The 27,148-nt window shown below is 40.7% G+C and overlaps 1 protein-coding gene across 1 annotated transcript in view; it reads left to right on the forward strand.

Annotated features, from left to right (window-relative positions):
- stpg2 (sperm-tail PG-rich repeat containing 2) overlaps positions 1 to 27,148 on the forward strand; it is a 57,230-nt gene that overhangs the window by 17,378 nt on the left and 12,704 nt on the right. The window contains exons 8-10 of the mRNA XM_035166408.2: positions 2,928 to 3,087; positions 3,959 to 4,122; positions 4,981 to 5,073. Coding sequence (XP_035022299.2) covers positions 2,928 to 3,087; positions 3,959 to 4,122; positions 4,981 to 5,073 — 417 coding nt within the window. The remainder of the gene's footprint in view (positions 1 to 2,927; positions 3,088 to 3,958; positions 4,123 to 4,980; positions 5,074 to 27,148) is intronic.

Raw genomic sequence — 27,148 nt, forward strand, 5'->3', positions numbered from 1 at the left:
CCAGAAATATCAACCCTCAGCTCTGATACACATATCAACGATGTGGGCAGACAATGCATTGAAAGGCTAATATGATTATTATACAGTACGCTATGAGATAAATGTGGTCTTGCCCAGAGGATGCGGTTGAATAGATGTAGACTTAAGTATTTTCAGACTGAACGCAAAGCACATTCTTACCCTGCTTAATTTGTGTGTTTCTACTAAAGCTTTGCATCAGTCTGAAGTCATCTTAACATGAGGTGGAATGAGTTGATGAGCATGAGGCCACGAAAAACATCTCTTTACTCTGTGGCCTCAATAATCCACATCAACAGACATTAAAACATTCTGTCACTGAGGCAACTTGCTTTGTGAACAGTTTAGCACTGATGATCAAAAGTATTCCCCTTAATATTTTGTATGAATATATTTATCAGTCATAATTATAATAAATATATAATTTCATTTATTTATTTGAATAGCTCTATTCTTAAAACTCAGTTACAAAGTGCTTCACAATGAGCAGGACAAAAAATGAAATGACAAATATATAAACAGTCCAGATATAATCAAAAAAGGCTCTCTGGTAGAAGTACATTTTGAGGTACCAGTATATGTAAAGTCATTAAAAATGTAATATTCATAACATTTTTAAATTCTAACAAACACTTCAGATACAACGCGTTTTAAGAAGGGCTTTAAAAATGGCCCTGGTTAGAGATGGATCTAAAGGAAACATAAAAACAATTTGATTCAGTTCCAACAAAGTTCATTTAGTCAAGTTCGGAGAGAAAAAAAAAGGTGTCCACGAGTAAGACTCACCAAAAAGCCAGTAGGGCAGAGTTGGATTGACAGATGCTCACAAACCTCAACTTTAAAACTGACATGAAATGAACAGTTCGTTTTTGGCCTTGAAAACCACATGTCTTACTCAAACTCTCGCTCCATCTCTAACCTGAACACTTCCCATCTCTGTCCTTTTCCTCTCCTCTCCACGTGTCCTCCTCCAGCGACACGTCACCTTCACTCGTTCTTTTCCTCTCATTTCTCCTTTTTCGCCTAAAAGCTCAATAATTCAACTGTGCATTACTAACACAATTTTCATTACCCCAGAAAGAAATTTTCCACAGGCTGCATCTTGTTTAACTGGAAAGTGCCAATCAATGACTGGCATGTCTCCAACAAACAGGTCACGTTTAAGATTATTCTTCTGGTTTGAACATCCTGTGTGTGTGTGTGTGTGTGTGTGTGTGTGTGTGTGCACATTGTAAACATATCCATGCTGGTGTTTGAAGGAATCAAGTTCCTTTTATTCCTCTGTTTGCGTTCGATAACAACCCACTAAATGGTTCAGTGGTGAGCGGCTGAGGAGAAATGTAGAGTTACATTGAAACACAGTTCACCTTCAGTAATTCTTACAGAAAAAGCTACTTTTTTCTGCTCCGGTCTCTTGATTGTCTGCGCTGTTATAATAGGCTATCAGATAAACACATCTGCATCCTGGAAGTGAAGCCGCAAAGCAGTTTCGGCGCCAAATCAGCTCTGATATCAGCAAAACAGTCAAAGAAAATTACATACCTGATTGTGTGCATCATTACCTTTGGGTTATCCTGTTTACCATATCTCGTTTTTGCCGTCCTCGTCTCGCAGTTATCACCTTTTTATTCTTGCTCTAGCAATTTTTTTCTTTTTTCTTGTTCTTTCCTTTCTTGATTTGACAAGTGTTAACAGCTACATCTTGCTTTTGTCTGCAATGGGAATGGATAGAATCAGTTTTCACTCGCGGGTCAAATGACTCTGCAGTAGACATGGGGTTTATTCAGCTCTGATCAGCAGTGATGGAAACGAGGCCCCTGGGTGAACGCGCTAATTTGTCAGGACAGTGAGGTGAGAGAGTGCCTCAGTTGGCGGTGCAGCCATGGCGTCCAACATGAAGCACCGGAGGAAAAAATAGAAAGGCAAACTCCACCACTGGCAATGGGAAAAGGAGTCACTCAACCTTTACTAGAAGGCTTACTCGCATTCAAAAACAATCTAACATTGGTGGAAAAGATGTATTAGACCAACTAGACACTTACCAACATGGCAACTTAATATGAACCCCAAAGGGTAACCCACCGTCAACCAATTTGGTTGTGAGCTGCCGTTCTGAAGCCTCGAGTTTGGCATTTTTTCCAGCGCCATCTTGTTTTTCATTGGATGACAGTAGCTGTCAATCACACAGTATCCATACCCCAATGCATACCGTCTTTTTTAATCTAAATGGGACCATGATTCACAAAATGAAGATCATGCTGTATATTGAACTTATTGACTTGAAATCAATACTTCTTTTCAAAACCAGAGGAGCCGCCCTCTGCTGGTCATTGAAGAGAATACAGGTTTCAGGCGCTCCCGTGTTGGCTTCACTTTCTGCGTCAAGTCTATGTCCATTTTTTGTATACAGTCTATGTTAAAGCTGTAAAAACATTATCTTTCTTCAAATCAAATCAAAAGTATAGCTCCATTTCTCATCCCTCCATTAATTTACTGGTGAGCAATGATCAGTCCCAGACAGCGGACAGGCAGAGGACAGACAGATGGACGGAGGGACAGGCAGACGGACAGACGTATTACAGACTCCATGTTTTCTGTGGCCAGTTGGTCTGTGTTTGTTCATGGTATTTGATCTCTGACAGTGAGACATGGCTCTCTGTCATTCTCTGTTCCTGTGGATAAAGCAAATATTCACAGCTGGATTTGTTCTTGTGGGCTCCAGATGTGCGCTGACTAGAGAAAATAAGTGGATTATTTGCTTTTTAAAACAGTGCTGATATCAGTTGGATCAACAGAACTGCTGTTATCATTAAGTATACAATTTCATTTTTTTTTGTCTCCACTCCTTTGTTTCTTCTCTTTCTCTGACCTGTATCCGTCTTTCCTTTCTTTTCATCTCCCTCCATTAGAGGTTTCGTTCTGTGAAAGAAGTGTCGCCCCCTGTTGGTGTGTATAATGACCCGCGCTGTGCCCTGGAGCTGCTGAAGAGGACAACAGGAGTGAAGAAAAGCCCGTTTGGCGTCACCGCTGTGCGCTTCAGTCCTAACCTCAACAAATGCCTCACACCAGGTGAGGATGTGTGTGTGTGTGTGAGTGAATTTAGTCTTTTCGTATGTGAGGTTTCATTTTACATCAGCAGTCCAGTTTTCTCTTTAAGAGCTTGTATACTTCCATTTGTGCAAAAGATTTTTTTTTTTTTCACTCTAATGGATCCATCTCTTTTAGACTTAATGACAGTGGCTTGTCTCTACTGCCCATTTAATGTGAGACATCACTGACACTTGATTTTCAACTGAGGCAGGATTCAAATCTGCATCACAAGCTTTCATTTCAAACAAGTTGTTCTTTAATACATTTTAACTTGACATTAACAATTTCAAGTAACACTTTGCAGCTTGTATTAATATTTTGAACTAAACTGAAAGAACATTTTTGCGATTATTTTGCTGTGTATGTGTGTGTTGAGGCGGGGGAGGGGGGGTTCGGTATTATTTATTTATTACCTTTTTATGTTCACGTCTGGGAACAAAAGCTAAATTCCCATAATGTTAATATTTAAATTTGAGGGTAAAGACATGTTTTACGGTTATTTACATGCTTGTATTGTCCAATGAATGAACTGTGAACAATTCCGTTCTGTCATTTCCATCGACCGTTTTGCATAAAAATATTCTTTGAACATCAAAAATAATGGGTAGATATTTTTTGTGCAGACATGATATGACAGTCAAATATTAGAATAGCAGTATGAAGTTTAGTGTGACACTATGTCTTCCGACAGAAAAGACATCTCCTCTGAGGGATAGTTAGTTCTTCAGGTACCTCGGGTTCTTTATGATGTTGTTTTTTCATCTCACATCAGTAAAAAAAGAAGAACGACACAAAAGTGACTCTTCAGAGAGACACACACAATAATCCAGCCTCTGTCTGTTCTCTCCAGGTCCAGGGTCCTACAACGTGTTTGAACAGGGTTTAGCTCAGGAGAGTTTTAAAAAGGCTTTTTTAGAACGAAGCAGGAAGGGGGGCTTCGGTTCGACCGCCCAACGCAACTCACTCTTTCTCAACAAGCAATCAACAGAGGCCCCCAGTCCAGGCCAGTACGAGGTACCACCATCCATCAGTTCACTGTACTGTCATTCATTAACTCTTTTCTTTTCCTTCTTTCCTTCTTTCCTTCTTTCCTTCTTTCCTTCTTTCCTTCTTTCCCTCTTTTGCTTTTTCTTTCATTTTTTCTTTTGCTATATGCTCTTACTTTCCTTCTTTCACTCTTTTTTAAATACATTTTTTCAATGTATTTTTTGGGGCTTCTTATTATTTTTAATTGGAGAGGACAGAGAGCAAGCTGTGAAGGGAGGCAGACAGAGAATCAGGGAAGACATGCAGCACAGGGCCACGGGTCGGAATCGAAACCCGGGGCGCTACAGGTGAGGCATAGCCTCGATGGGGCGGCAGCTCTACCAGATGAGCTATACGCTGCCCCCTCTGTCACTCTTTTTCTTTCCCTCTTCCACTATTTGTCTTTCTTTCTCTTTTTTCTTCTTTTCTTTTTCTTTCATTTGCTCTTTAGTTCTTACTTTCTTTCTGTTGGTCTTTTACTCTTACCTTCCCTCTTGCACTCTTTTGCTTTCTTTCTTCTTTGCTCTTTGTCTTTCTTTCTTTCTTTCTCTATCACTTTCTTTTGCTCTTTTACTACTTCGCTTTATTTATTTATTTTGCTCTTTGTCTCTATTTCTTTCTTTGTTTCTTTCTCTCCTGCTTTCTTTTGCTCTTTCACAATTTTTGCTCTTTCTTTTTCCTTTTCCCTTTATTCATATCATAATCCTCATGGAGACACACTACACTCCCTGATATAGACAGGGCAGAAATATACATCTCTGTTACTACTTGAGTCCTACAGAAGAATTTTCATATTCTTCACCATCACCATGTTTGTTTGTGTGACTGCTGTATGTTTGTATTCAGACAGAGAGGAAGACAGAGGAGCTCTATAAAAAGCAGCACACAGCAGTTTTCAAATCAGCCACAGAACGTTTGGCATCGTCACTATCGGCCAAAGTAAGTCTTCCTCTCTCTCTCAGCTCCGTCTCTCTCTCTCTCTTTGGCTCCATTGTCTTTGTCTTCTCTCTTCCATCCACACTGGGAAGTTGTAAAGCTGCTCAAACCTTCTTTACATAAGAGTCTAAAGTGAAGTCAAACACAACTACACGCCAAGGTTTTACTTTCATAACTGGGCCATCGCAGCAGAAGCATCTGACCCACTATGGCAAGGGTCTTGTTTTCAAGAAGTTCATTTTCTTTGACTCTTGTTTTCTTCTTCCTGTTATCAAAAACAGGTCACACTTCGCAATAATTAGCACCGTGTTCCTCTCCCATGTTCTATTCCCTCGTTATCTGATCGTCCTCACCCACTTTCCTGGATTTTACTCCCGTCAAACTTTTTAACAATAAAAAACAGATTTAATATATTTATATGGTAAGAGATTGACCTCCACCTCTAAATTGCATTTCCGAATTAGTTATTTTATTTGTATTACTTTGTATTATGTTGTTTATTATAATTATTATTTTATTATATTAGTTAAATAGTTGTTATTATTTACTAGACTAATTTATTCTTATTAATTAAAATATTTATGGGTAGGATTTAAAACTTAAACAACATGATACTTCTTTAGTTTTGACTTTTGAGTGTTATTGGAGTGGATCTACCATTTATAGAGATATTCTATTTAGATCTTAATAAATCAATATAAATAAAACATTTCTGCAGCAGCGGGGCCTTTGAAACCTCTCAAATCAAAATCATACTCCTAATCAAATGATTTTACTCATCACAGTTTCTTGTCTCTTTTCAGTGAAACCCCTTTTTTTTTTTTCATTTATCGACATTCCATTTCTTGATTTATGCTGCCTAGGTTTACGGTTTCAGTTTTTTATACAAAAAGTTGCAGTGTGCACTTGTTGCACTTGTTGCACTCAACCTGTTACTTCGAATATTGTCGGCACGGAGATTTACCCTGAAAACACCCCAGCAGAGAACTACTGTCAGAACTGACCTTGAAACTTACAAAACAAGCAACAGCAAAACAAGTCATCAGCAGTTTGTTAGTTCTGAACTGTTTGCTATGACGCGCTAAAAGCACAAGACTAAATTTAGAGTCCTATTATTTCAAGTGCTGTGTTTTATGATTGCATCCATTTTTGAATTAGATGTTATTGGAAATATTGTTAAAACCCTTGTCTTTACACTGTCCCACATACTGTGTACACAGCTCTTGTTATTGTGTGTCACCTGGTGTCAACAAATAAATAACAGCAGTGATGGGGCTGCGTTTGAAAACGTGTCAATGTTTGGATTGTGAAAGCTGCTTTTCTTTGCCCTGTGTGACACAAGATGATGTTTACTTGCATATAAATAAGGTGCTAATGAAGAAATACAGAAGCAGCTGGATGTGAGGGTTAGCGATTGAATCTCACCGACTCTAGTATTGGAAAAAAATTGTTCTTGAAGAAAATTATGCAAATGTTCCCGCTCAAGTGTATGCTACAGCATTTTAATATTCAAAATACACAATTTGTATTTCCGAGTTCCCTTCTGGGTTCCAGCTGGTATTCACTCTGATTAACTCCAAAGGTTAGAAGTGTTATCTGAATCTCGGGGCAAAGGTTTCCAGAACTGAGCTGTACACTGTAAACTATGTCACTGTATAGAAAGACACAAGAGTATAAAAGCTGATTCAGGATTTATATCAGAGGACAGACAATTGTAGATGCACAGCTCAAGTTAACCCTTTGTGGCAAATTTGTGATATTGGGCTAAAATGTGATTTAAAGCTTAAAGTTAAACACTTGAACATTTATCAACATGATAAGAACTACCTTAAATGAAACCATCTTTGAGAAAAAAATTACTTTTTAGTTTGTCCTATGTTCCATCCACTCACATGGAGGAGGCCGGGTTTATGACCTATATTGCAGCCAGCCACCAGGTGGCGATTGAAACGCTTTGGCTTCACTTTTGGGCAGCTGTCATGGCATCCATCTATGATACGGAGCGTAGCCTGAGAAATCAACAGCTGAGGCTCCATCATAATCAGCATAATGATGTTATAGAAAAGAGTAGGTGAGGTCAGAGGTCAGCGTCATCTGGGTGAAGACTGACCACTTTATGACACTAACACTTTAGACAAATAATGTTATATTTACTTATATTTACTGTTGATACATCAACTACCACATGGCATCTGTTCTAGTTTCAGTTTCTGCACTCAGCGTATTTTGCATAGCAGTTTGGGCAAAGCTAGTCACAGTTGTGTGTGTTTGTACATTCACATCACTGCTAATGTTACAGTGTCAATCACATTTTATTGCTGAAATGAACTTAAGCTTGTGTGATGAGACTCATTAGAAAGGGAGAATGATCCATTAAGGATTCCAGTGCTGATCGCCTCTGTAATAGTCTCCACCTCATATAACTGTCAGCACTGTTTGCCATTTTTCATGACAAATGTGCCGTGTAGTTTTCTGTCAGGCCGCAGTATATTGTACTGATGGATGATCCGGCTCACTCAGAATCCTCGCTGTGCTAAATCCTAATGCGGACAGTGGAAGACTTGACAACCACCCACAGTCCACACAGTGTCGGGGTCCGGATGTTGGATGTATGCAAGTTTAAACGATCGACTGTAGATTTTCATTACATGCCGGACACACAGGGCGATTAAATATTTAACACTCGGCTTTGACTTGGTTGGTTTCCCAGCAGCGGTGCTTCCAGCTCGGTTGTGAGTTCCCACAAAGGTAATTGGCAGTGTTTGCAGGTGGGGGGGCTGTTGAGGTCGAAGCAGGAAGAAGTGGCCGGTGGCCCCACATGTCATGGAGGTAATACATGCCTGTGAGCTGCCCTCCTCGGGCAAACAGCAGCAGGGTTAGCAGCGGCGAGAACTGCAGTGCACAGGTTTTTCCGACTTTCCAGAGTGGGAGAAAAAAAATTGCAAACACACACACACACTTAGAAAAACAACTACTTATTTGAGTGTACTTTAGAGAAACAACATTACCTCCATATTTCCCTCCCTGTCTGGGTAGTACCTCTGAGTACTCCGTGGAGAAGATCTGAGTTCACTGGTAATGGCTCCACACAGAGCCGTCTTTACGGCCAGTTAATGAAAAATCACCCGGGGACGTCTTTGCCGTATAACTGTTAGCCACATGCCTCGCCGCAGCCTATGCTGTATCCCTGGTAACGGTCCCCCCCGCTGGGATGGATATTAAAAGAGTCTAATCAGGAAACAATCACGATTATGAGAAGGGAGTGAGAAAGAATAAAGGCAGAAAGTAGGTCTTTATTATCTGTTTTATGTTCAGGACTTTATGTCTTCTTCTCTTTCGCTTAAAAGTTTTTGGCAGGCGGAGGAGGTCGACATTTTGCTGGAGGAATTATTCACACTGCAGTGGGTTGGAAATCAGAGATATAAAAGCCATACCATGTCTCTTGAAGCCGTCTTCTTGTCTGGTGCATTAAACACAACAGGGCAACTAGTTATCTGACTGACCAGAGGATATTTATGACATTCTTTCGGGTTTTTTGCTGTTATAGCTGCTTTGCTCCTCCAGATCTTCTGTTTTTAAATGTCCCCGTTTATGATCATGTATTCAATACCATGAATTTCAAATCGGTCGAGCCCCAAATCCAATTAGATTGTGGTTAAACACATATTGAACATGGCACGATGTATTTTGATGCTTTTTATCTTTTTGTTCAGCTCTCATTCAAAGGACGCGCACACTCTCAGACGGTCTAAATCTAATTCACCTCGACTTCTTCAAATATTTGAAGCTCCAGCATGTCAGATGTGAGCTGTAGCTGGAGGTCTGCATCTGATAGGAGTTGATTACCTGTCTGTGGAGAAGAAAGAAGCAGACGCGTTGTGAAGTGACACATCTGAAAGAGAGCGATGATTATGAGTCGAGCACCAACTCTTAAATAAGAGTTGGCTTTTCTCTCCCTTATAGTGCATCGCCTTTTTCCAGGATAACTCCACTTGATCCCCATGCATCCTCATTTCTCATGCTGTGCTCTCTTTCTTTCTTTCCTTCCTTCCCTCTTTCCTTCTTCGCTGTACCCGTTCCCTGTTCTCCGCCCCCCCACCCACCTTCTCCTCCTTCCTTCTGGAAAAACCCTCCCTGATAATGACCTTTCTGTTGCAGAGGTTGTGGGATACCCTGAGGCAGCACTGGGAGAGAATAAGTGAGGATTTTAATTTGGACCTATGTTTTAGCCTCAGGTGGTGGAATTCCTGTCTCTTTTATAGATCAGTGAAATGACTGGGCGTTTTGTCTTTCTGTCAGTTTTTTTTTTACTAATGTGTTTCTGCCTGTCGGGATCTCCGTCGATTTTTGTTTCCGCGGCCAATGATGTCGAGATTAATAGGGCGGATGGATGGCTGCTTAACAATAACCACGCTGATGGATGCTTATTGTTACTCGAAGAGAGTGTGAGGGGTTGTCAGTGTCAAGGGTCTCGCCTCAGAAATGAGGTGTTGGCAATCGCCTCAATAAGAGGTGCACGTTCCCTTGGTAGAAGTAGAGATAAACTTGTGAGGGTGGATCATAAAATATATATATAAAGATGGACGACATGAAAGCATCTCTCCTCCATGTTATTATTACTATTATATGAATTGTTGCTGCTATCATTAGTAACATCTTCACATCCATAATTATCTCTCTTATTGTTTCCATTATAGCACTGTAGTCAAAGCTGAAACTTGATGGTGCATAACTGTTCCTTGTCTCTCTCCTCTCTCTCCCCCTCACCCCTATCTCGCTCTCTTGTCTCCCCTCTTTGCCACCTCATTTGAACTGAATAGTGGATGAGACATGGACCAAACCAAAAAGTTTCTAAAATGGTTTCTGTCATGTACACTAGTTCTTAACTAGTTGTTATTGTTTAGTTCACTCAATATACTTATACACTCTCAAGATTAACAGATATGGTGCATGTGCTGCAAATACAGTAGCTTAGTGGATATATAATCCTCTGGAGTCAAATCCGATGATGTTCCCTGTTTGTGTTTGGGTCCAATATGTTAATATACTATGTCAAAGCAAAAAATGTATTGTCTGGTGATAAAGGCAATTTGGTGCTGAAAATAATAGAACACAAATAGGCAATGCTGTTATTTAATGTGTTATATACAGGCAAAATTAAAAAACGGCCAACATAGCCCCATTCTAAAATGGTTTCTGTCATGTACACTAGTTCTTAACACACTGGTGTATGTTCAAGTGTTTGTTTGTTCAATTAGTTTGGTTTTAATTAGTTATTTGATGCTATGAAAACAGGGTGTAATGTCCTGATTGACAGCTGAGACTGACTTGGGATTGACCGAGCATGTTTATTGACAAGACCTCGCTCCTGTGGCTCCATTTCCCCGATTGCGCCTGCGCGGGGTCCATATGTTCAAGGCGGCAGCTTTCATATCCGGAATATTTTGGCTTCATTTCTGGATAGTGGGAAGAAGTGGAGACTTGTCTTCCATCTTACAGTGAACGGGTTGGATCAACATCATCACACAACCGATGCCTCAACTTGCTGAGTATTTAGCCTGAATTTCATGACTTCAAATTATACTTGGCAATCAGACTGAGTATTAAGTAAATTCTCCAGATTCAAAGTGATCTACTTATACTAAGGATTGCTTTAAAAGCTTTTCCTATTGTACAATTAAACTTAAAGTAGGTTAAAACCTTCTTATTGCCTGTTCTGATTGTAATTTTAGAGAAAAGTAACGCTTGAGAAACATTTAATATATCCCGCAATAACATCAGTAAATAAAAAGTAATTTCCATCTCTATTCTGATCCAATAAAAGTCTTTGACAATATAAAGCTCCTGCTCAGTCAGATCTGTGGGCTCCGCTCAAGTCATTTGAAAGTGACGTAAACACACAATAATGTCGCTGTCAGTAAAACAAATTTCAGTTTATCTGCACTAATATCTGCCAGGCTGACAATCAACAGCACTTCATAATTCTCCCTCCTCTGTGTAGCTGGCTTGATGGAATCAGACGGACGATATTAAAACGTGGTTTTTATTACATGTAGCGCTGACAGTGATTGGAAGAAGGATTCATAACAATCCAATGGTGCGAAAATAATAATGAAAACAAATAGAAGGAGAGACTTCGCAAGCGGAGACATTTCCATCCTTCGCTCTCGCCGGGGCGGGAGGTAATATACTGACTTCTAATGTCATAGTCATATATATGAAGGACTATTTATAGTCACTTATTGTTTAGTTCACTCAATATACTTATACACTCTCATTTTGCACGATTGTCACCAAGATTAACAGATATGGTGCATGTGCTGCAAATACAGTAGCTTAGTGGATATATAATCCTCTGGAGTCAAATCCGATGATGTTCCCTGTTTGTGTTTGGGTCCAATATGTTAATATACTATGTCAAAGCAAAAAACGTATTGTCTGGTGATAAAGGCAATTTGGTGCTGAAAATAATAGAACACAAATAGGCAATGCTGTTTTTGAATGTGTTATATAAAGGCAAAATTTTAAAACGGCCAAAATAGCCCTAGACTCCTTAGGAATAACTGTGAAGGTTGCAATGTAAGAAATGTGCTGTGTGGAGACCAGACCTCTCTTTTACTGGTCTCAGATTCCATCATAAAAGCCATATTCGAATAAAAAACATATTCAGGAGGTGCAATATTGTATTTATGGTCCAGCAACACAGACGGACATCATTCACAAGTCCTGACACACACAAGGAAAACCTCCTTATTCTCTCCCAGAAAAAAAGATACCATGCATAATTGTCTTGAGAGAGAGAGACAAAGAAAGAGAGAAGAGATGCAAGTGAAAGAAAAATGAAGCAGGAAGGAGGGAAGGAAAGACAAAGAGAGAGAGACAGAGAGAGAGAGAGAGAGCCTCTGTGTATAATGTGTAATTATCTCTCCAATTAGCTCTGGTTGAGATAATTAGAGTGTTTGCTAAACATACATTTATCAAACTGAAGAGCAGCGTCACCCCGCTGCGCTGCAGAAGGAACCGAGCGCCAAAAAAATCCAGGAGGTGAAATTATACAGCGAGTGAAGGCGGGGGGAGATTGACAGAGGGATGACGGAATAACCGAGAAAATGGGACAGAGAGACAGATGGAAAGAAAGAAAGGCAGAAGGAGAGGCTGACGACAGAGACAGAAAAACATAATGGAGACGAAGAATGAAAGGTGGAAAGACAGAAGCAATGGGGAGGAGTGAGACATCCCTGTCTGTGGCTTCGGAGATAGAGAGATGATAAATAAATAAATGCCATGTGAGTCAGACAGAGTGTGACAGTCGCATTGAAGGTAATGCCATGGGCAAGATATTCTTGAAATATCAGGGAAGGGGAAATATGCAGAGGCCCAATGTTTGTCACTTATTGACTTTTTGTCTGTGTTTCATTGCATTCTTATGATATATCCATGGACAGCTAATGGCATGTCACGGCACAGCCTCTATTTATGGGAGACAAGGGAGTCGAGTGATGAAAGAAAGGAACAAAAACAGGAAAATGGAGTTATAGATTCGATATGGATTTTACTGTCAGCTGTCAGGGTAATGATGATGACGTGGGTCCCTGTGAGATTTTCGAGCGCGGCCACATGCGGGAAAATACACACGCTAGTGCACGCACGGCAAACGTGACTCCCTCAAATGTGCATGTGAACAAATAAATGCAACAATACGCAGCGTGTACACAAAGCAGGGAGCGTGCAAATGTGAGTGTATCGCTCACACACAGGAGACACACACTTGCACGATTAAGTGACCGAATGCGAAGAAGCGCTAAGTGACACTCCTGCCCCGAGGCTTCACATGGTAACGCTCCCATCATGCACTTCACAATAGCGTCCAGAGCGATTCACCACTGTGATGGATGGAAAGATTTGAGGATGGGGTGGAGGAGAGGAGGGAGAACAGAGTAGTGGTGCTGTCATACCCAGTAGCTGTATTGACTAGTCTTTCTGACAAGAGCTTTTTGCAGCATTTCTTCTGTCTCTGTGTTTCCCCCCCAATTACCTCGCCCATGCTCTAATTTGCTCTCGGCTATGATAAAAAAAGACAGTGTCAATGTGCCGTAAACATAAACGCATTCCCACCGCAGCAGGATTCACACGTTATGTCCTGCATCCTACTCCGGCGCCACCTTTCGCCTAAATGTTGCGGACATTTCCCCGTTGTTGTGAGCGCATCTGATTTCAACAATATCCTCCTGATTCTTATCTAAAAACAGCTACAGTAAAATATTGCATTGATTTGCTTTCACTCAGCCATTCAGGAGAATATTTAAGCTGACTAGACATTAAAGCAACACAAACCCCTATCCGCTAACTATGCTCAGATGTGAATGGATCCATTGAAGGCTCATCAGAAGCCACAACACTGCACTGTAAGAAATGCTTATCATGGCAACAGTTGTTTTATCCTGCATCAACGACAATTGGGAGCTGAACAGTAAAAACACACGATTCATGTTACAATGTTTGCTTTCACGTATTTGATCAAACCTTTTCACAGATCTTTTTGTGCCTGTGGCCAGTGAAATGAATGAGGGGGCTCCATTTCCTCATACATCAGTGTCTGAACACACTGATGTGTTTTTCACCTTGTGTTTTCGCTTGGTTTTAAGGCGCTGGACATTTCTTGTGACCCAGATAACCAAAAGTATCAACTGTGCATTAGCTGTGAGCATGAACAATGCCTGTGGGAGTGTGATTGTCTATTTGTCTTCGACCTCAACAGGAACTCCAATTATTTCTCTCCCTCCACTCTTCTTTTTCCTCTGGTCTCTGTTATGCCACGAAGCAGAAAGGTGAATTGTCCATCCATTGACTTTGTATGCAATAGTGTCGCCATCTAAAATCGGTTTTGTGCTCCGTCAGAACAAAGTTGAAGTCTTCAGTGACTCTGGGCTGCACCTGTCATCACTGAGCTACAGGCACAGTGTGTAACTATCACTCTACATATTCACAATATGAAGGGAATCTATGGGTTTAGGGGAGAAAACCCTCCTTCCCTCGTGTAACACAAACACCAGAGCCTGACCAGAGAAAACCTGCTCTTCTCCCTCACACCTTGTGAAGCAGAGGGGGAAGACAATCAGATAAAATGCTCCTAATATTAAAAGCCCCCTCGCTGGCAGAACCCAGTTCATGTTCAAATTTACCAACCCTGGTTTTCCACCCTGTTGTTAGACTTGGACAAAAAAGAATCTGAAAAATCCACTGGATGAGAAATGATGAACCCATAACAAGCTGTTCTCTGTGAAAAATCAATGAGGCTGAGTTTGTCCAGAGTGATGCAGTGACGTGCTGCTAAAACCGTTGAAACTGGTACTTTTCTTCTGCAACACAATGCGACCGTGTCCAAGAAAACTGAGAAACGCAAAGTTTAAAATCCTCTCTGATTATTTGTAAGCCACTGTGCTGTGTTTTGGTATTTAATAATCTTTTAAACACATAAATCTGCTCCTTCATCTGCACGTCGCGGATCTTATCACATTGTCTGACCAGTACATGAAACAATACGCAATGTGTCTGTGTAAGAGTGTCTGAAGTAAAAGCTGCAGGTCCAGTGCTTTACCCTGATCAACTGCCCGTCTCCCTTTTAATCATGGCGACTATTTTAGATCCTCGTCTGTGTCTCTTAATCCCTTCTGTCTGGGATTTTCTTCTTTTTCTTCTTCTTGCTTTACCTTTCACCTAAATCGATGTTAAATTGCTGTCCATTAAAAGATATGCGAGAGTCTGGTTGAAGAAAAAAAGTCTCTGATTCAAACAGTTTGCAGGATCTTATTGAAGTCTGATTGTCAGATCCTAATGGGCTGAGGAAAACGCTGCGTTATAAATGATCCACAGAGACCAAGGACAAGAGTAAAAGTATCGACTTCCAGAGGCTGCTGCGTGAATTACACACAATGAATAACACACAATTATTTTACTACTCAACTTATACTAAGCCTGATTGTGGTGCTTGGGAAAGGCCATGGGTGTAATTTGAATTAAAAACAGATTATCCCCTAGAAGCATGAATATGCTCAACAAATTATACAGTAATTTGGAGACCTCCTCCAAGTTACTTTTTACTGCTGTATTGCTGTTTAGTCCTCCCAAGAGAAACAGCAGTGGTTGTTTCAGTAAATGCCCCTCAAGAACATTTGTTTACGTTCATGTGATACAGGTCTCTGGGGGTGTGGCAATCTCTCTATTTCATCAGTATTAAGTAGGAAGTAATACTGTGAGATGAATGAGTCAACAATCTATATGTTGTTTCAATACAGGAGACTGCTGGTCAACTATCACCAGTCAGCCTTGTTTTTTATTAACTGTTAATACAAATACCTGCATACAGGTAATCTGTATATGAACTTGGACGATATGACGGCTCCTTAAAAGTGACGAAAAAGCATCTTGAGCGCACCCTGGTGGCTGGCTGTACCAGACATCATAATCCCCCTCTCCTCCATTTTAGTTGATGGGACATGGACCAAATTAGGGAGTCAAAGCACAAATGAAATACAATTTCTTCAGAGATGGTTTCTTGGATTTACAGTAGTTCTTGCCACACTGATGTATGTTCAAGTGTATTTTTTTCTCTCTGGTAGTTTGGTTGTAATTAGTTATTAGATGCTATGAAAACAGGGTGAGACGTCATGATTGACAGCTGGGACTGACTTGCGATCGGTCAAGCATGTGTATTGGCAATATCTGCGGCTCCACACTCTCTGGGTCCAAATGACCTAATCGGCACAAGATGACAGCTTCATTTTGGGATAGTGAGAGAAAGTGGAGACAAGTCGTCCATCTTTTTATACGTGTTATACGTCTTTTTATACGTCTATGGTGATTAGCATGGCGGCAAATTGTACCTGACCTTTAAGAAGTAAACATTTAAATCCAAACCCTGATCTTTCCCTAAATCTGACTTTTGTGCTTCAAACCAACCAAAAGTCATAAAATGTATTTTTTAAAAGGTAATTAGTACGGTAGGTAGAAAGTGACCATATATGTTTGATCACATAATGTTTGATTTGAGCATTAGTCCTGTTCAAGACTTTTCATTTGACAGTTGCTCAGCAGACTGATTCTTACTTCTGCCTTCACCTGTCCTCTAATTAAGCTGTGCTAAGCATTATACCTGCTCTCAGTGGAACAGATACATATTAAATGGTTCATATCTAATGAAAAAATGATGGTGACGTCTTTTAATAGCACCACAGCATTGTTTGAATCCGTCTTGATTTACAAAGACACCTCTGGGAGGGGGGAGATATAGTAAAAGATAGGTGACAGTGGAGACACGAGACATTAGAAGGAGAGCATGAGAGGTAGGAATATAAATAAGGAGGATGCACGCATGAGCAACAGAGTAACAGATGAGGAAGAAGGAGAGAGAGAATGAGTAAGTCTCAAAATGTGTGATAGGGCACAGATGGAGAAGTTGTCTGTGTAGCACTTTTAAGATTTTATGTGTGGTTGCTCTCTTAAGTCGTTGCTCGGAGGAAAAGTTCATATACTGTGTCTGAAATTCCTTTTCTTTCTCTCCTGCTCTCGCTCTCTTGCTGTGAAGTCCTGGTTATTGTTACCACCCTGCTGTCTTGCTGTCATAAAACAAGTCAACTGAAAAACAGCCCGTCCTCAAAAACAGCCTGTGACTCAGAATAAAAGGCACTTTACGAGTGAGGCTGGATAAACACGACATGATCTCTGGTATGTTCTCACAACTGTGGAGCAGGATCTGTAGAGTTCATACCTACCGCCTGTTTCAGTATGTTGTCTGCTTTGTTGCCTGTTTGATAGTCACCTGGCACACACAGTGGTAGCCAGGGTCCATGTTTGTGTTAAAATACAGTAATTTACTTACTTTATTCAATTTGAGGAAATATATCATACCTGTACGTTTACAAAAAGTATTTATATAAGTATTTTCTAATCTCCCACTGCTACCTTTAAGATTTATTCAAAAGTTCTACCACTACCACTTTTGACCACTAGTGGTGCTGTGGCGGGAGTTTGTTTATATCCCGTGTAAGCACTCGTCGCTGCATCACACATTTCTTCCATTTTGTTTTCATGCCATCCTTAGCATTGTGTTAGAAAAAGTGTGTTGAAAAACACAACTGCAAACCGTAGACTGTATATAAAGATGGACGATATGAACGCTCCCAAAAAGGTGAAGCCAAATCATCCTAATAGCTCCCAGTAATAAATCCTGCCTCCTCCATGTTACCATATTGGACATGAAGGAAGTTTGATTTCAATTAGTTGTTTGATGCTATAAAATTGGGAGGAAATGTCACGATAAAAAGGAAACACAAAAATGGGTGAGCTCTTGTATCGTCAAAAGTGCAAGATGGCTGCACATGTCATCTTTATACACAGTCGAGGCTACATGGACGTAGAAACAATATTTAAAAAAAATCTACCTTGTTAATGTTTGATGAGGAGAAATCTACTCAACACATATATTGGAACCCAAGGACATACAGAGTAATCAGATGAAACATTGACATAACATCTCATTACCACAGGGCACCTTTAAGTTCCTGTAATACATGCTTTAAATGACTACTGGGTTATGGTTAGGGAACGATTATAGTTATGGTCAAGTTAGGATGTTTTGTTGGGATGGGAAGTGATAAAGCTGCCCATCAGAGGATCCTTAGCGTTTGACCGAAATATCTCATCTCAAGATCCACTTAGTACATTTTTTCCAGAGCCCCTAGTTGTATCTGTTGATGTGGATGAAGGATGATGGGATTCAGTTAAAAGCTCAGGAAAAACCTAGTTACAGTCCCAAAGCTACATTCCCTTTTTTTCTAAGCTGAACTGATTTGTTTGTTGTCTTTTTTCTCTCTTTCTTGGAAAAAGCTCCACACAAGAAAATAATGTCTCCCATTAATGTGATGTGCGTCTCACTCTCTCTGTCTTGATTCCAGAGTCGTGTCCAAGAAAAGACAGAAACACAAACACAGGGGAACCTCAGTCAGTTAGCAGCTTTTATACAGTCAATCGTAAAATAACAACATTCTGATAAATGAACCCTTTCAGATAACACCTTCTCTGTCTTGTCTCAGAATCAGCCACATTCTCAATCTGTCGAATTTCGTTTGCATCGACCGCCTTTTGAAAATATTCAGCAGCATGTGAGAGACTGAATCACGTTTGTATTTATTTATCTGAGAATAATGGAATCGTCAGCAGATACCAGTGAGCCCGTGACGCTGCCCAGAATAGAGATCAGCGTTTAAACAAATTAAAAACTTATTTTCCACTTCCAGATTGGATTAGAGGGAGTGAGATGTGACCAGGCCTCGTCCTGTAATATGATCCTGTCTTTGTCTATTATGAGGGCTGTGTCTCAGTTTATCTTCCGAGTTTTATCTTTTCATTTAATTTCTTTCCCTCTGATCTTTAGTGATTTCTCCTCTTTTGCCTCTTTTCATCCCATTTCCCCTCTGATTTGTCCACTTTCACCTTCTGTCCCTCTGTCATTATCTCGCTCTCCATCTCTTTTTCTGTCCTCAATTAATCAGTCTCTTACGTCTCCTTTTCTCTCTCCTCTCCCCACTCCCTGTGGATGAAGTAGGCACATGTGGCAAACAGCTGGATCCGATCTGTGCATGTGCATGGCTACATGCGCGTTTCTTTGTCCAAGGTGTGGGCACCAGCTGTGGCCAGCAGCTGGGTGTATCATGCATTGTGTGTGTGAGCGCGCTCCCATACACACGTGCAGGCATCCTCCCATCTCATGCAGCTGCTGTGTGTTTTGTGTGTGTTTGGTTTATGGACAGCTGTTTAGTAGCAGGTGATGAGTTTAGGAGCCAGGCAGACAGTCGGCCAGGCGGGCAGCCAGAGGGACAACAAGGAGAGCCAGGTTCAGTAAGATGTAAGAACGACTGGGTGTTCATGCCACCGGCCCTTTTTCTTTGGACCTCCACTCGATGACTGTTGTTTGGTGTCAGTGTTTGTTAAGGAGCCGTTACCTGACCAGACTCTTGGTTTGAATGTAGTTTGGGTTTGTGGTTTATCTAAGCTGGAATTTGATCATTCCACACACTACTCAAAATCAGATCAGCTGCTTTCAGACATGCACTTAACTTCCAGAACTTGTCACTGCCACCCCCCTGGAAAAATGTCCCCAATATGTCCGAGTGAGCCAGTGTGAGAATGCAGCAGGAATGTCCGGAGAATTCACAGCGAGCGAGTGGGTGGGTTGATGATTTTTCTAAATGGATGCAAAACTGGAAAAAAACAAAAAAAATTCAGGATGAAGATGTCAAATTGGAAAGAAGATGACATTCCAGAGGTAATGTCAATGTTTTGTAAACAAAAACACATAATTTCCGCACTGGAATTTAAGTCATGTGCTGCCTCCTGCTCGCTCTACTCAGGCAACACCTCACCTGAATGTTCCGGACATTTTTCTGTTGTTGTGAAAATGTCAGACTTAAACAATCTCCTTCTGTAAACAAGCTGTAGGTCAACACTCTGTCGCATACACATTGTAATGAGGACAAACAGACTTTTAGTGTTTTTGTATTAAATTGCAATTTCAAAGTGATGACTCTCTGTCTATGTCTGTGTATTTATATCATGTATTCATTATTCCATCCATCCAGTAGAATCATAGACTGTATAAAAAAGATGATTGACATGACGGCTTCCCAAAAGTGAAGCAAAATTGTCTTGATCGCCACCCGGGGGCTGGCTGCAGTATAGGTCATAAATCCTACCTCTTCCATGATAGAGGACGGGCCATTGATTAAACTACATTTTCAAATAACTTTTTCTTAAAGATGGTGTCATTTTAAGTAGTTATCACACTTTCACACTATCTAAGTGTTCATTTTTTCTTTAAGTTTGGTTTGGATCAGTCATCTGATGGTCGGGGGTGAAACGAGGTGAAACATCATGATTGACAGCTGAGATTGATTCACTGTAGATTGAGGGTGCATCGCTGGGACCTTGATACTGCGGCTTCATCACTGTTTGCTTCTATGCAGTCTCTGGCTCCGATGGGCAAGATGCACATTTGTATCAAGGATAGTTTGGCTTCATGTCTGGATGGTGGGAAGAAGTGGAGAAATGTCTAATGGGCAGAATTCAATCCGACACGATGACGTCATGAACAAGATAATTGGCTCACAAGGGTTCCATAAAACTTCTCAGCTCCTCAATTTCTCACCCTGACCCTGGTGCAGCCATATACTAGGTTATGGCCCAGTCTTGTTTAACTGCTAGAAGAGGAGTGAGATGAAAAAAGGAGAGAAAACAGAGGGGCGATTTGGCATCAAACTATGATGGATAGAGGAAAGAAGATCAGGAGCAATAAAAAATAGACAAAGAAAGACTAAGCAGATAAGGAGAGGATAAAAATACATAAAGTAGAAAGCAAGATATACAAGACTACAAAACACAGCAGAAAACTGTAGCTGTCAGCACATTTTTAGACTAAGTGCTGCCTATAAAGTGCGAAAAGGAAGCGACTGGGACCCATATGGTTTCCCTCTGTCATTCCATCTATATTGAAGACCTGTCTAAAATCTCATTAAGGCCTTATGACACCAGCCAAACCGCTGCTACTAAAATCTGACAGATGGTTATCAGGCTCTATGATGAGACACCAGCTGTGCTTATGACACAGAATGACACAGACAGTCGATTCTGGGAGTAAATCAGGCCAACAAATGCGACGTTTACTTTTCAATTAAACACAAGCAGTATATTTCGTTACATAAGAGAAAGCAACAGACGTACACAAAGCTATGTAGTAAATCAAATGCATTTTAATTTGGATTTAAATGGTGTCACACAAACCTGTTCAATGTCATGATGGTAATAGCGTCGCTAATCATTGTCTGGTAAGAGATATCCGGTCAAAGCACTTTTAGACAGGCAGTATTGAGGCAGTACTTTTTCCATCCAGCCATCCATTATCTATACCGATTATCTACACGATTATCCTTTTGTGCTATGGCGGGGTTGGAGCCAATCCCAGCTAACATGGGCAGCCTATCATAGGGCTGACACATAGACGAAATGTAGCCTTCTTCATTTAATTCATAACACTCTAGTGTCACACTAGTTTCTAAGCTGCTTATTTTTTTGTGAAAGGAAGAAGCCTTAACCAATTGGTTTGTGAGCTGCTATTTTGAAGCCTCAAGTTTGGGATGTTGTCCAGCACCCTCTTGTATTTTTTAAGCCAGAAGTAACCATACTTAGAGGAGTGTGGCGGGGGGCTTGTCCAAGAGCCTGAGGACACTACACCTACAACCTCAACCCATTGGACCGTACTAGTTGTCACTCACACGGTGTCCACGCCTCAATGCTTGTTGTGCTATATCATCTATTTCACTCTAAATGGGACCATAACTTTCGAAATGAACATTCCGCTGTATTGAAGAAGACTTGAAACCATGAACTCCTTAGGAAAATGTTTACCGACATTATAGATCAAGAAAGACAGAGTCATTTTCTCACCGACTTCAGTCATCGCCCTCCACTGGTCATTCAAGAGAATACAGCTTTCAGGCGCTTCCGCACTGGCTTCACATTCCAGTTCCAGAGTCTACGTTTATTTTTAATTTCAGTCTATGATTACAAACCAAACAACATTCTGCATCTGCGTTTGTTGATGCTCTTTCTGACCAATTCTACACGATATGATCGGCCTTTATTTTATTTGAGAGGCAGAATAATAAATTGGGACATACTAACAAAACCAGAGTTTATAAACGGAAAAGAAGTTGTGCGAAGGAAGTTGTGTTTATTGCTCAGTGTTTGTGGTCACTGTTTAATACACAACACCTTGCCTGCCAATATGTTTGACTGGAGAGAGGAACAGATGCCCCTCAAGTGATACTTTGGATTTAAGTAGCAGAGCCTAAGTAACCATTATTATTTATTAGCCTCTAAATGAGGAAATCCAACCTGTTCAGTATCTGCAGTTTTTCAGCAAGACTAAAAGCAGAGGTAGAGCAATCACAAGTTTAAGTATGTACAGCGTTTAAAATGGAGTCCACGTGAACATTTGTTCTTATCTTCATTTTTAATTTCATGTGTGCAGAACTTTCTTCCTTCTGTGGAACAAACTGAACAAATGAGTTCCCAACCAGATTCATAATTTAGCCTCTGACTATTTTTAAAGTCTCTAAACTTAAGCTTCAGTGAGCTGTCAGTTGTTTCTCAGCTCACCACAAACTACCGAATGAATTTTTAACCTGAAAAGATAAAATGTCAAATGAATCAGAGCCAATCCTGACAGAGAACAACCGTGGTGAGTTCTTTCAGTGGGTATGTGAATACGTCACAGGTGATAGTGTGCAAACTGGAAATGTTTCTCAAACACACACACACACACTCGTAGACACGCACACATACGCACTCTCAGAATATATATTATCTCTAGCACAGAGATCTGAAATATGGAAATACAGAGTCTGAAAATAGCATTCTGCTCTGCGAGGGAGGATGACATTTTTAAGAGTAATGAGAGGATGAAGAATCAGATGTGGTGGTAATGCACGCACACACACACACGCACAATCTCATGTGATATGCCTGGCCATTAGTCTAAGCTGTCACTGTACATACTAAGGCAAGTCGTTAGTATGGTCGTTGTCAGGTGAACTTGAGTGGTCATTAGTATGAGAGAAGACGGTGTGGAAGAAAGGCTGTAAGACGATAACAAGAAACATCTTATTACCAACTGCAACGACTTGGCTGCTATTGTTTTCACAATGTAAGTGTGTGTGTGTATGTGTGTATATATAAACAGGATTCTTTTTATATCTAGGTGGGGACCTACCGCTGAATTCAGACAAAGCCAGGGGCTAGGGCTGGGAAATTAACCGAAAATATATGGAAACTGACCTCTAACCGACTTAATCTTGCTCATGTCGGTTAATTTGGTTAATACTTTATTTATTTATATTGGTTTATTTCATTCATCGACCAAACAAAACAATTTAATTGCAAACACAGTATCTCAAATCTTGAATAAAAAAGGGAAGAAAGAAGAAGAATCATTCACGTACTGGTTTCCGCTACATTCATCTCGTACCTTGTTCGGGGCCGTATTACCCACATGTCTGCGCTCACTGCGCTCACACTTAACAATAAACACTAATCAGAAGTTATGAGGACACGCACAGTACTGAAGATTACTTTGTATTTGTTTCACTTGCTCTACACACATATTTAACACATTGAAAAAAACATTTGTGTGTTAACAGGTGTTAAAGTGACCGGAACGATCTGGATTGATACCACCACAATAAATGTGATAGTTTGTGACGTGACGCAGTGTTTTAACTTCATTGTTGCAGAAGAAGCAACGCCTCGTTCTTCCATGAACACATAAATATGAATTTAGGAGGTTATTATAAAGATCAGTTCTACGTGTGAGTGATTAGAAAAGAGCAGAGGAGCAGAGTCTCTTGTTGACCCGGTTGGATGTCGGGGTTAGAATTAGATTTAAGGGTTGTGGCTAGAGGTTAGGAATTTTGTTGTGATAGGTAAGGTTAGGGTAGGGGGCTAGGAGTGTCCCCCTCGAAGACACGTGTGTGATGTACTCAGGGCAAAATGTGTTCCTGGAAACAATCACTGGAGCTGGAATTACCACAGAGGCCGTTTCTGTGTGTGGACACATATTCTCGCTGTGTCACATCTGTGCCAGTCACAACAAGTTCCCTTGTATTAATGTAGTAATGACGACACATGTGTCGGAATGCCAACATGTTGTTGGACATCAACGTTGATGTGTTCCCATCACAAGATGGTCTCTAAAGTTCAATGCCTGCTGCATGATTTAAAAAAAGACAGATGTAACAGATTTTTAATAGATTAATCATGAGAGTGCACACACTGGAAAATCCGGTGGAGACGCAGGACCACACACTTGCTGTTTAAACAAATGATTTAATAGAGGAAGAAACGAGCGCTGCTGCACAATCCCTTTGTCCTCCTTTTCTACTGTCCAGTCGGCACAGGAAACAAGAGTCTTTATCCTGCTGGCAGCCATGTTTCAATTCTAATCACAGATACATCCGGTTGGTGACGCTTCCCAGTCAGCTTGCTCTCGTGGGCAAATTGCTGCTCCTTTCATACTACACCACTCTCGTACTACACAACTATCAAACATGGTTGTAGGATTCAAAATAAGGGAAATTCCAATCCAGTCTGTGACATTGGGATCATTTCTGCAAACCCCTCATACTGGAGGATCATTTGGACAGATGATGTGTTGAGAACAGTCCAATCTGCAACACCCGGATTCTTGTTGGGAGGGGAGAATCAGACCCCAAATCAACCTGTCTTATCCCGATATTCTATAGTTTTAGGTTTGCATTTTGTTTTGTTTTTCATGAATAGTCCTAAACTGGTTAGTTTTAGTTTTTCAGTTGTTGATTACTTTAAATATTAGAAATGGCAGAATGTTAGTCAAACTATAAATGATACAGAAATCCGGCTGCAAATCTGATTTGAACATTCTTAATAGTTTCATTGAAGTACACCAATGTTTAATGTAACGACCTGAAGGAATGGAACATTTTACAAGACCCAGTCCTGAATTGTTGTGTCCAAGTCCAATCAGCCCCTGACAATACGCATCACTTTTGTACAATGGAAAGTCCAGAAAGCATTTTTAATAATTCATCAGTAATGCAGACACAGCAGCAGAAACCAACTGCTTAGTAAATAAGCTCCTGGAAAATAGATTTTGCTTGGTCAAGGTGGACTGGACTAAATTGTGTATTTGTGATGAATATATTGCTTCTGCTGCTGTGTACTACACATGAAACCCTGCTGTTATGACAGTGTGATGTTGCTGCCTTACTGTTTTGAAATTTTTGTAGAGGGGATAAACATCATTATCATCAAAATCACATCTTCCAAAAACTGAAGTGCGTCTATACGCTCAGTTGTGTTTTTGTGAACCTTCAATGACGGAATATTTCTCTGTTTCTGATTTTGATATGCGACTTAAGATGGATTTCAAGCTGGAATCCACTCCTCTCCTGATAATGTCTTTCTCTACATGAGGCCTGTTGCAGTATTAACCTCAGGACATGCAGTCGCCAGTGTGCTCCAGCTGCATTGCCTCCCATTGTACTGTTGTTCTTAATTTAGTATTTACCTGTTGCTTTATTTAGTATTTACCACATCCTCATGATTTAATCATTTGCTCACTCAGAATGCTTGGCCTGTAGTTTTTATACATTGTCTCGATGAACTATAACTATGGCTCCAATCATATGCTTTGAATGCATTAAAAACATGAAGTTATAATTTTTTTGTGTTAGTTTTTACCACTTTGCTTTCATAAAAAAAGGAAAAAAGAAAGAAACTGTCCTGGTCTGACAGTCTGTGTGGCAGCATCACATCAATATTCAATTTCAGTCGTACTGTGTCACTGCCCGTCCGCCTGCCACAAATGTGTATCTGGCATCTTGATAGATATATATTTATAAAGTGGCGTCAGACCACGCTGTATATGTACTCTGAGATATTTTTCAGACTGTGAAGGGCGACTTGACAGAATCGTTAGGGTGGAAAGAAAGTGTGTTTGTGTGTATCTCTGTGTGCTCGTAGCAAGATGGGTATTGAGCTGTCTAAATGTCCAGGGTTCGTAATTAAAGTCAACCGGAGTGCTGTCAATAGGTGACGACTGCTACTGGGAACAGTGGTTTGCTCTATGTTAGGGTATAATTACACACCATAGGGCTCCGAGAAAGGTGTGTGTTGGTTAGGGAATGATTGCTCCACACTGTTAGATAGATCTGTGACACGTGTGCCTACAGGTGTGTGTGTGTGTGTGTGTGTGTGTGTGTGTGTGTGTGTTTCTGTTCTGTGTCAATTTCACCACGAGCTCCAAACCAAACTAAGGGAAACAGAAACAAGTGACACAAATTTTCCTCACCCTCATTCAATTTACTTTGGTTTTCAGAGGGACCACAGCGGCTTTTCAACACCACACACAGTCAGCTTGTGTTTGTAAATTGACAGCGGTGTCTCTGTATGTGCGTGTGTGTGCACGTGAGGTTGTATTGTCATGCACGTGTTGTGCTTGGCTCCTGTTTTCCTCCCACTGAGTCTATAATGAAAAGCAAAATGGCTCGGGTTAGCAATGATTAAAGATGGACAGCTACCTGGGAGGAGAAGGAGGAAACAGACGTCTGGAAATGACAGTTTGAGGTAAATGACAGCTCTGCTATGTTTAGGATAAATGGATCGTGAGGCTATATTCAGCCTTCACCATCCATTATTCAGAGAGCAACCAACAAGACAGATGCCCAATAACTCAGGTTCCTCTGCAGCACTGGTCAAACCACTGCAAGTTCCCCCGTTTTCAACTCCCATCTTCTGCAACTGGGAATCATTTCATGTTCCCATCAGCGAGGGTGCCTCCATGAATCACCTCTTAATTAATAGTGATTCATTAATGACTAAGAATGTAATGGCCTTGTTATGGAGGCAATAATGTGTTGCTCATGTTTCTATCATTGTTCCTCCCTCTGCGGAGAAGCAGCATGACAGCTGCGAGTCAAGCACTCATTTGTGCCACGGAGGAGATATCAGTGTGTGTTTGTCTGCATTTGCATGTAGATGATGTGACACGTACGAGATGTCCTTGTGTGTGCACGCTGATATTCATGCATGAAAGTGTGTCATGGGTGATATGGTAACAGGTCTGACAGCGTGTTCTGATAACAGATGGGTGAATAGGTCATTTGTTATTTATAATAAGTGTGCGTCTGTCATACTGCGGACCTGTCAGTTGTGTAATTTGATAACGGGACCTCAGAAACAGCACATTCTGTGCGTAATTCTTTGTTACATTGTCATTGGCATTTCACCGGGCGTTAAAGACGGTGCAAGGTGACACTGTGACTGACCCTTTTGTTTCCTCTGTTTTTTGTGTGCCTGCATGAGGTTGTGTTTTTGTTTTTTTAATGAAATGTCTCGACAACTATTGAAGGGGATCGCCACATCCGGAGGATAGACCCTATATAAAGATGGAGGACGGAGCCAGAATATCCAAGATACGAACGCTGCCATC

This window comes from Hippoglossus stenolepis, chromosome 9 (genome assembly GCF_022539355.2).
Source record: "Hippoglossus stenolepis isolate QCI-W04-F060 chromosome 9, HSTE1.2, whole genome shotgun sequence".
Classification (NCBI taxonomy): Eukaryota; Metazoa; Chordata; class Actinopteri; order Pleuronectiformes; family Pleuronectidae; genus Hippoglossus; species Hippoglossus stenolepis.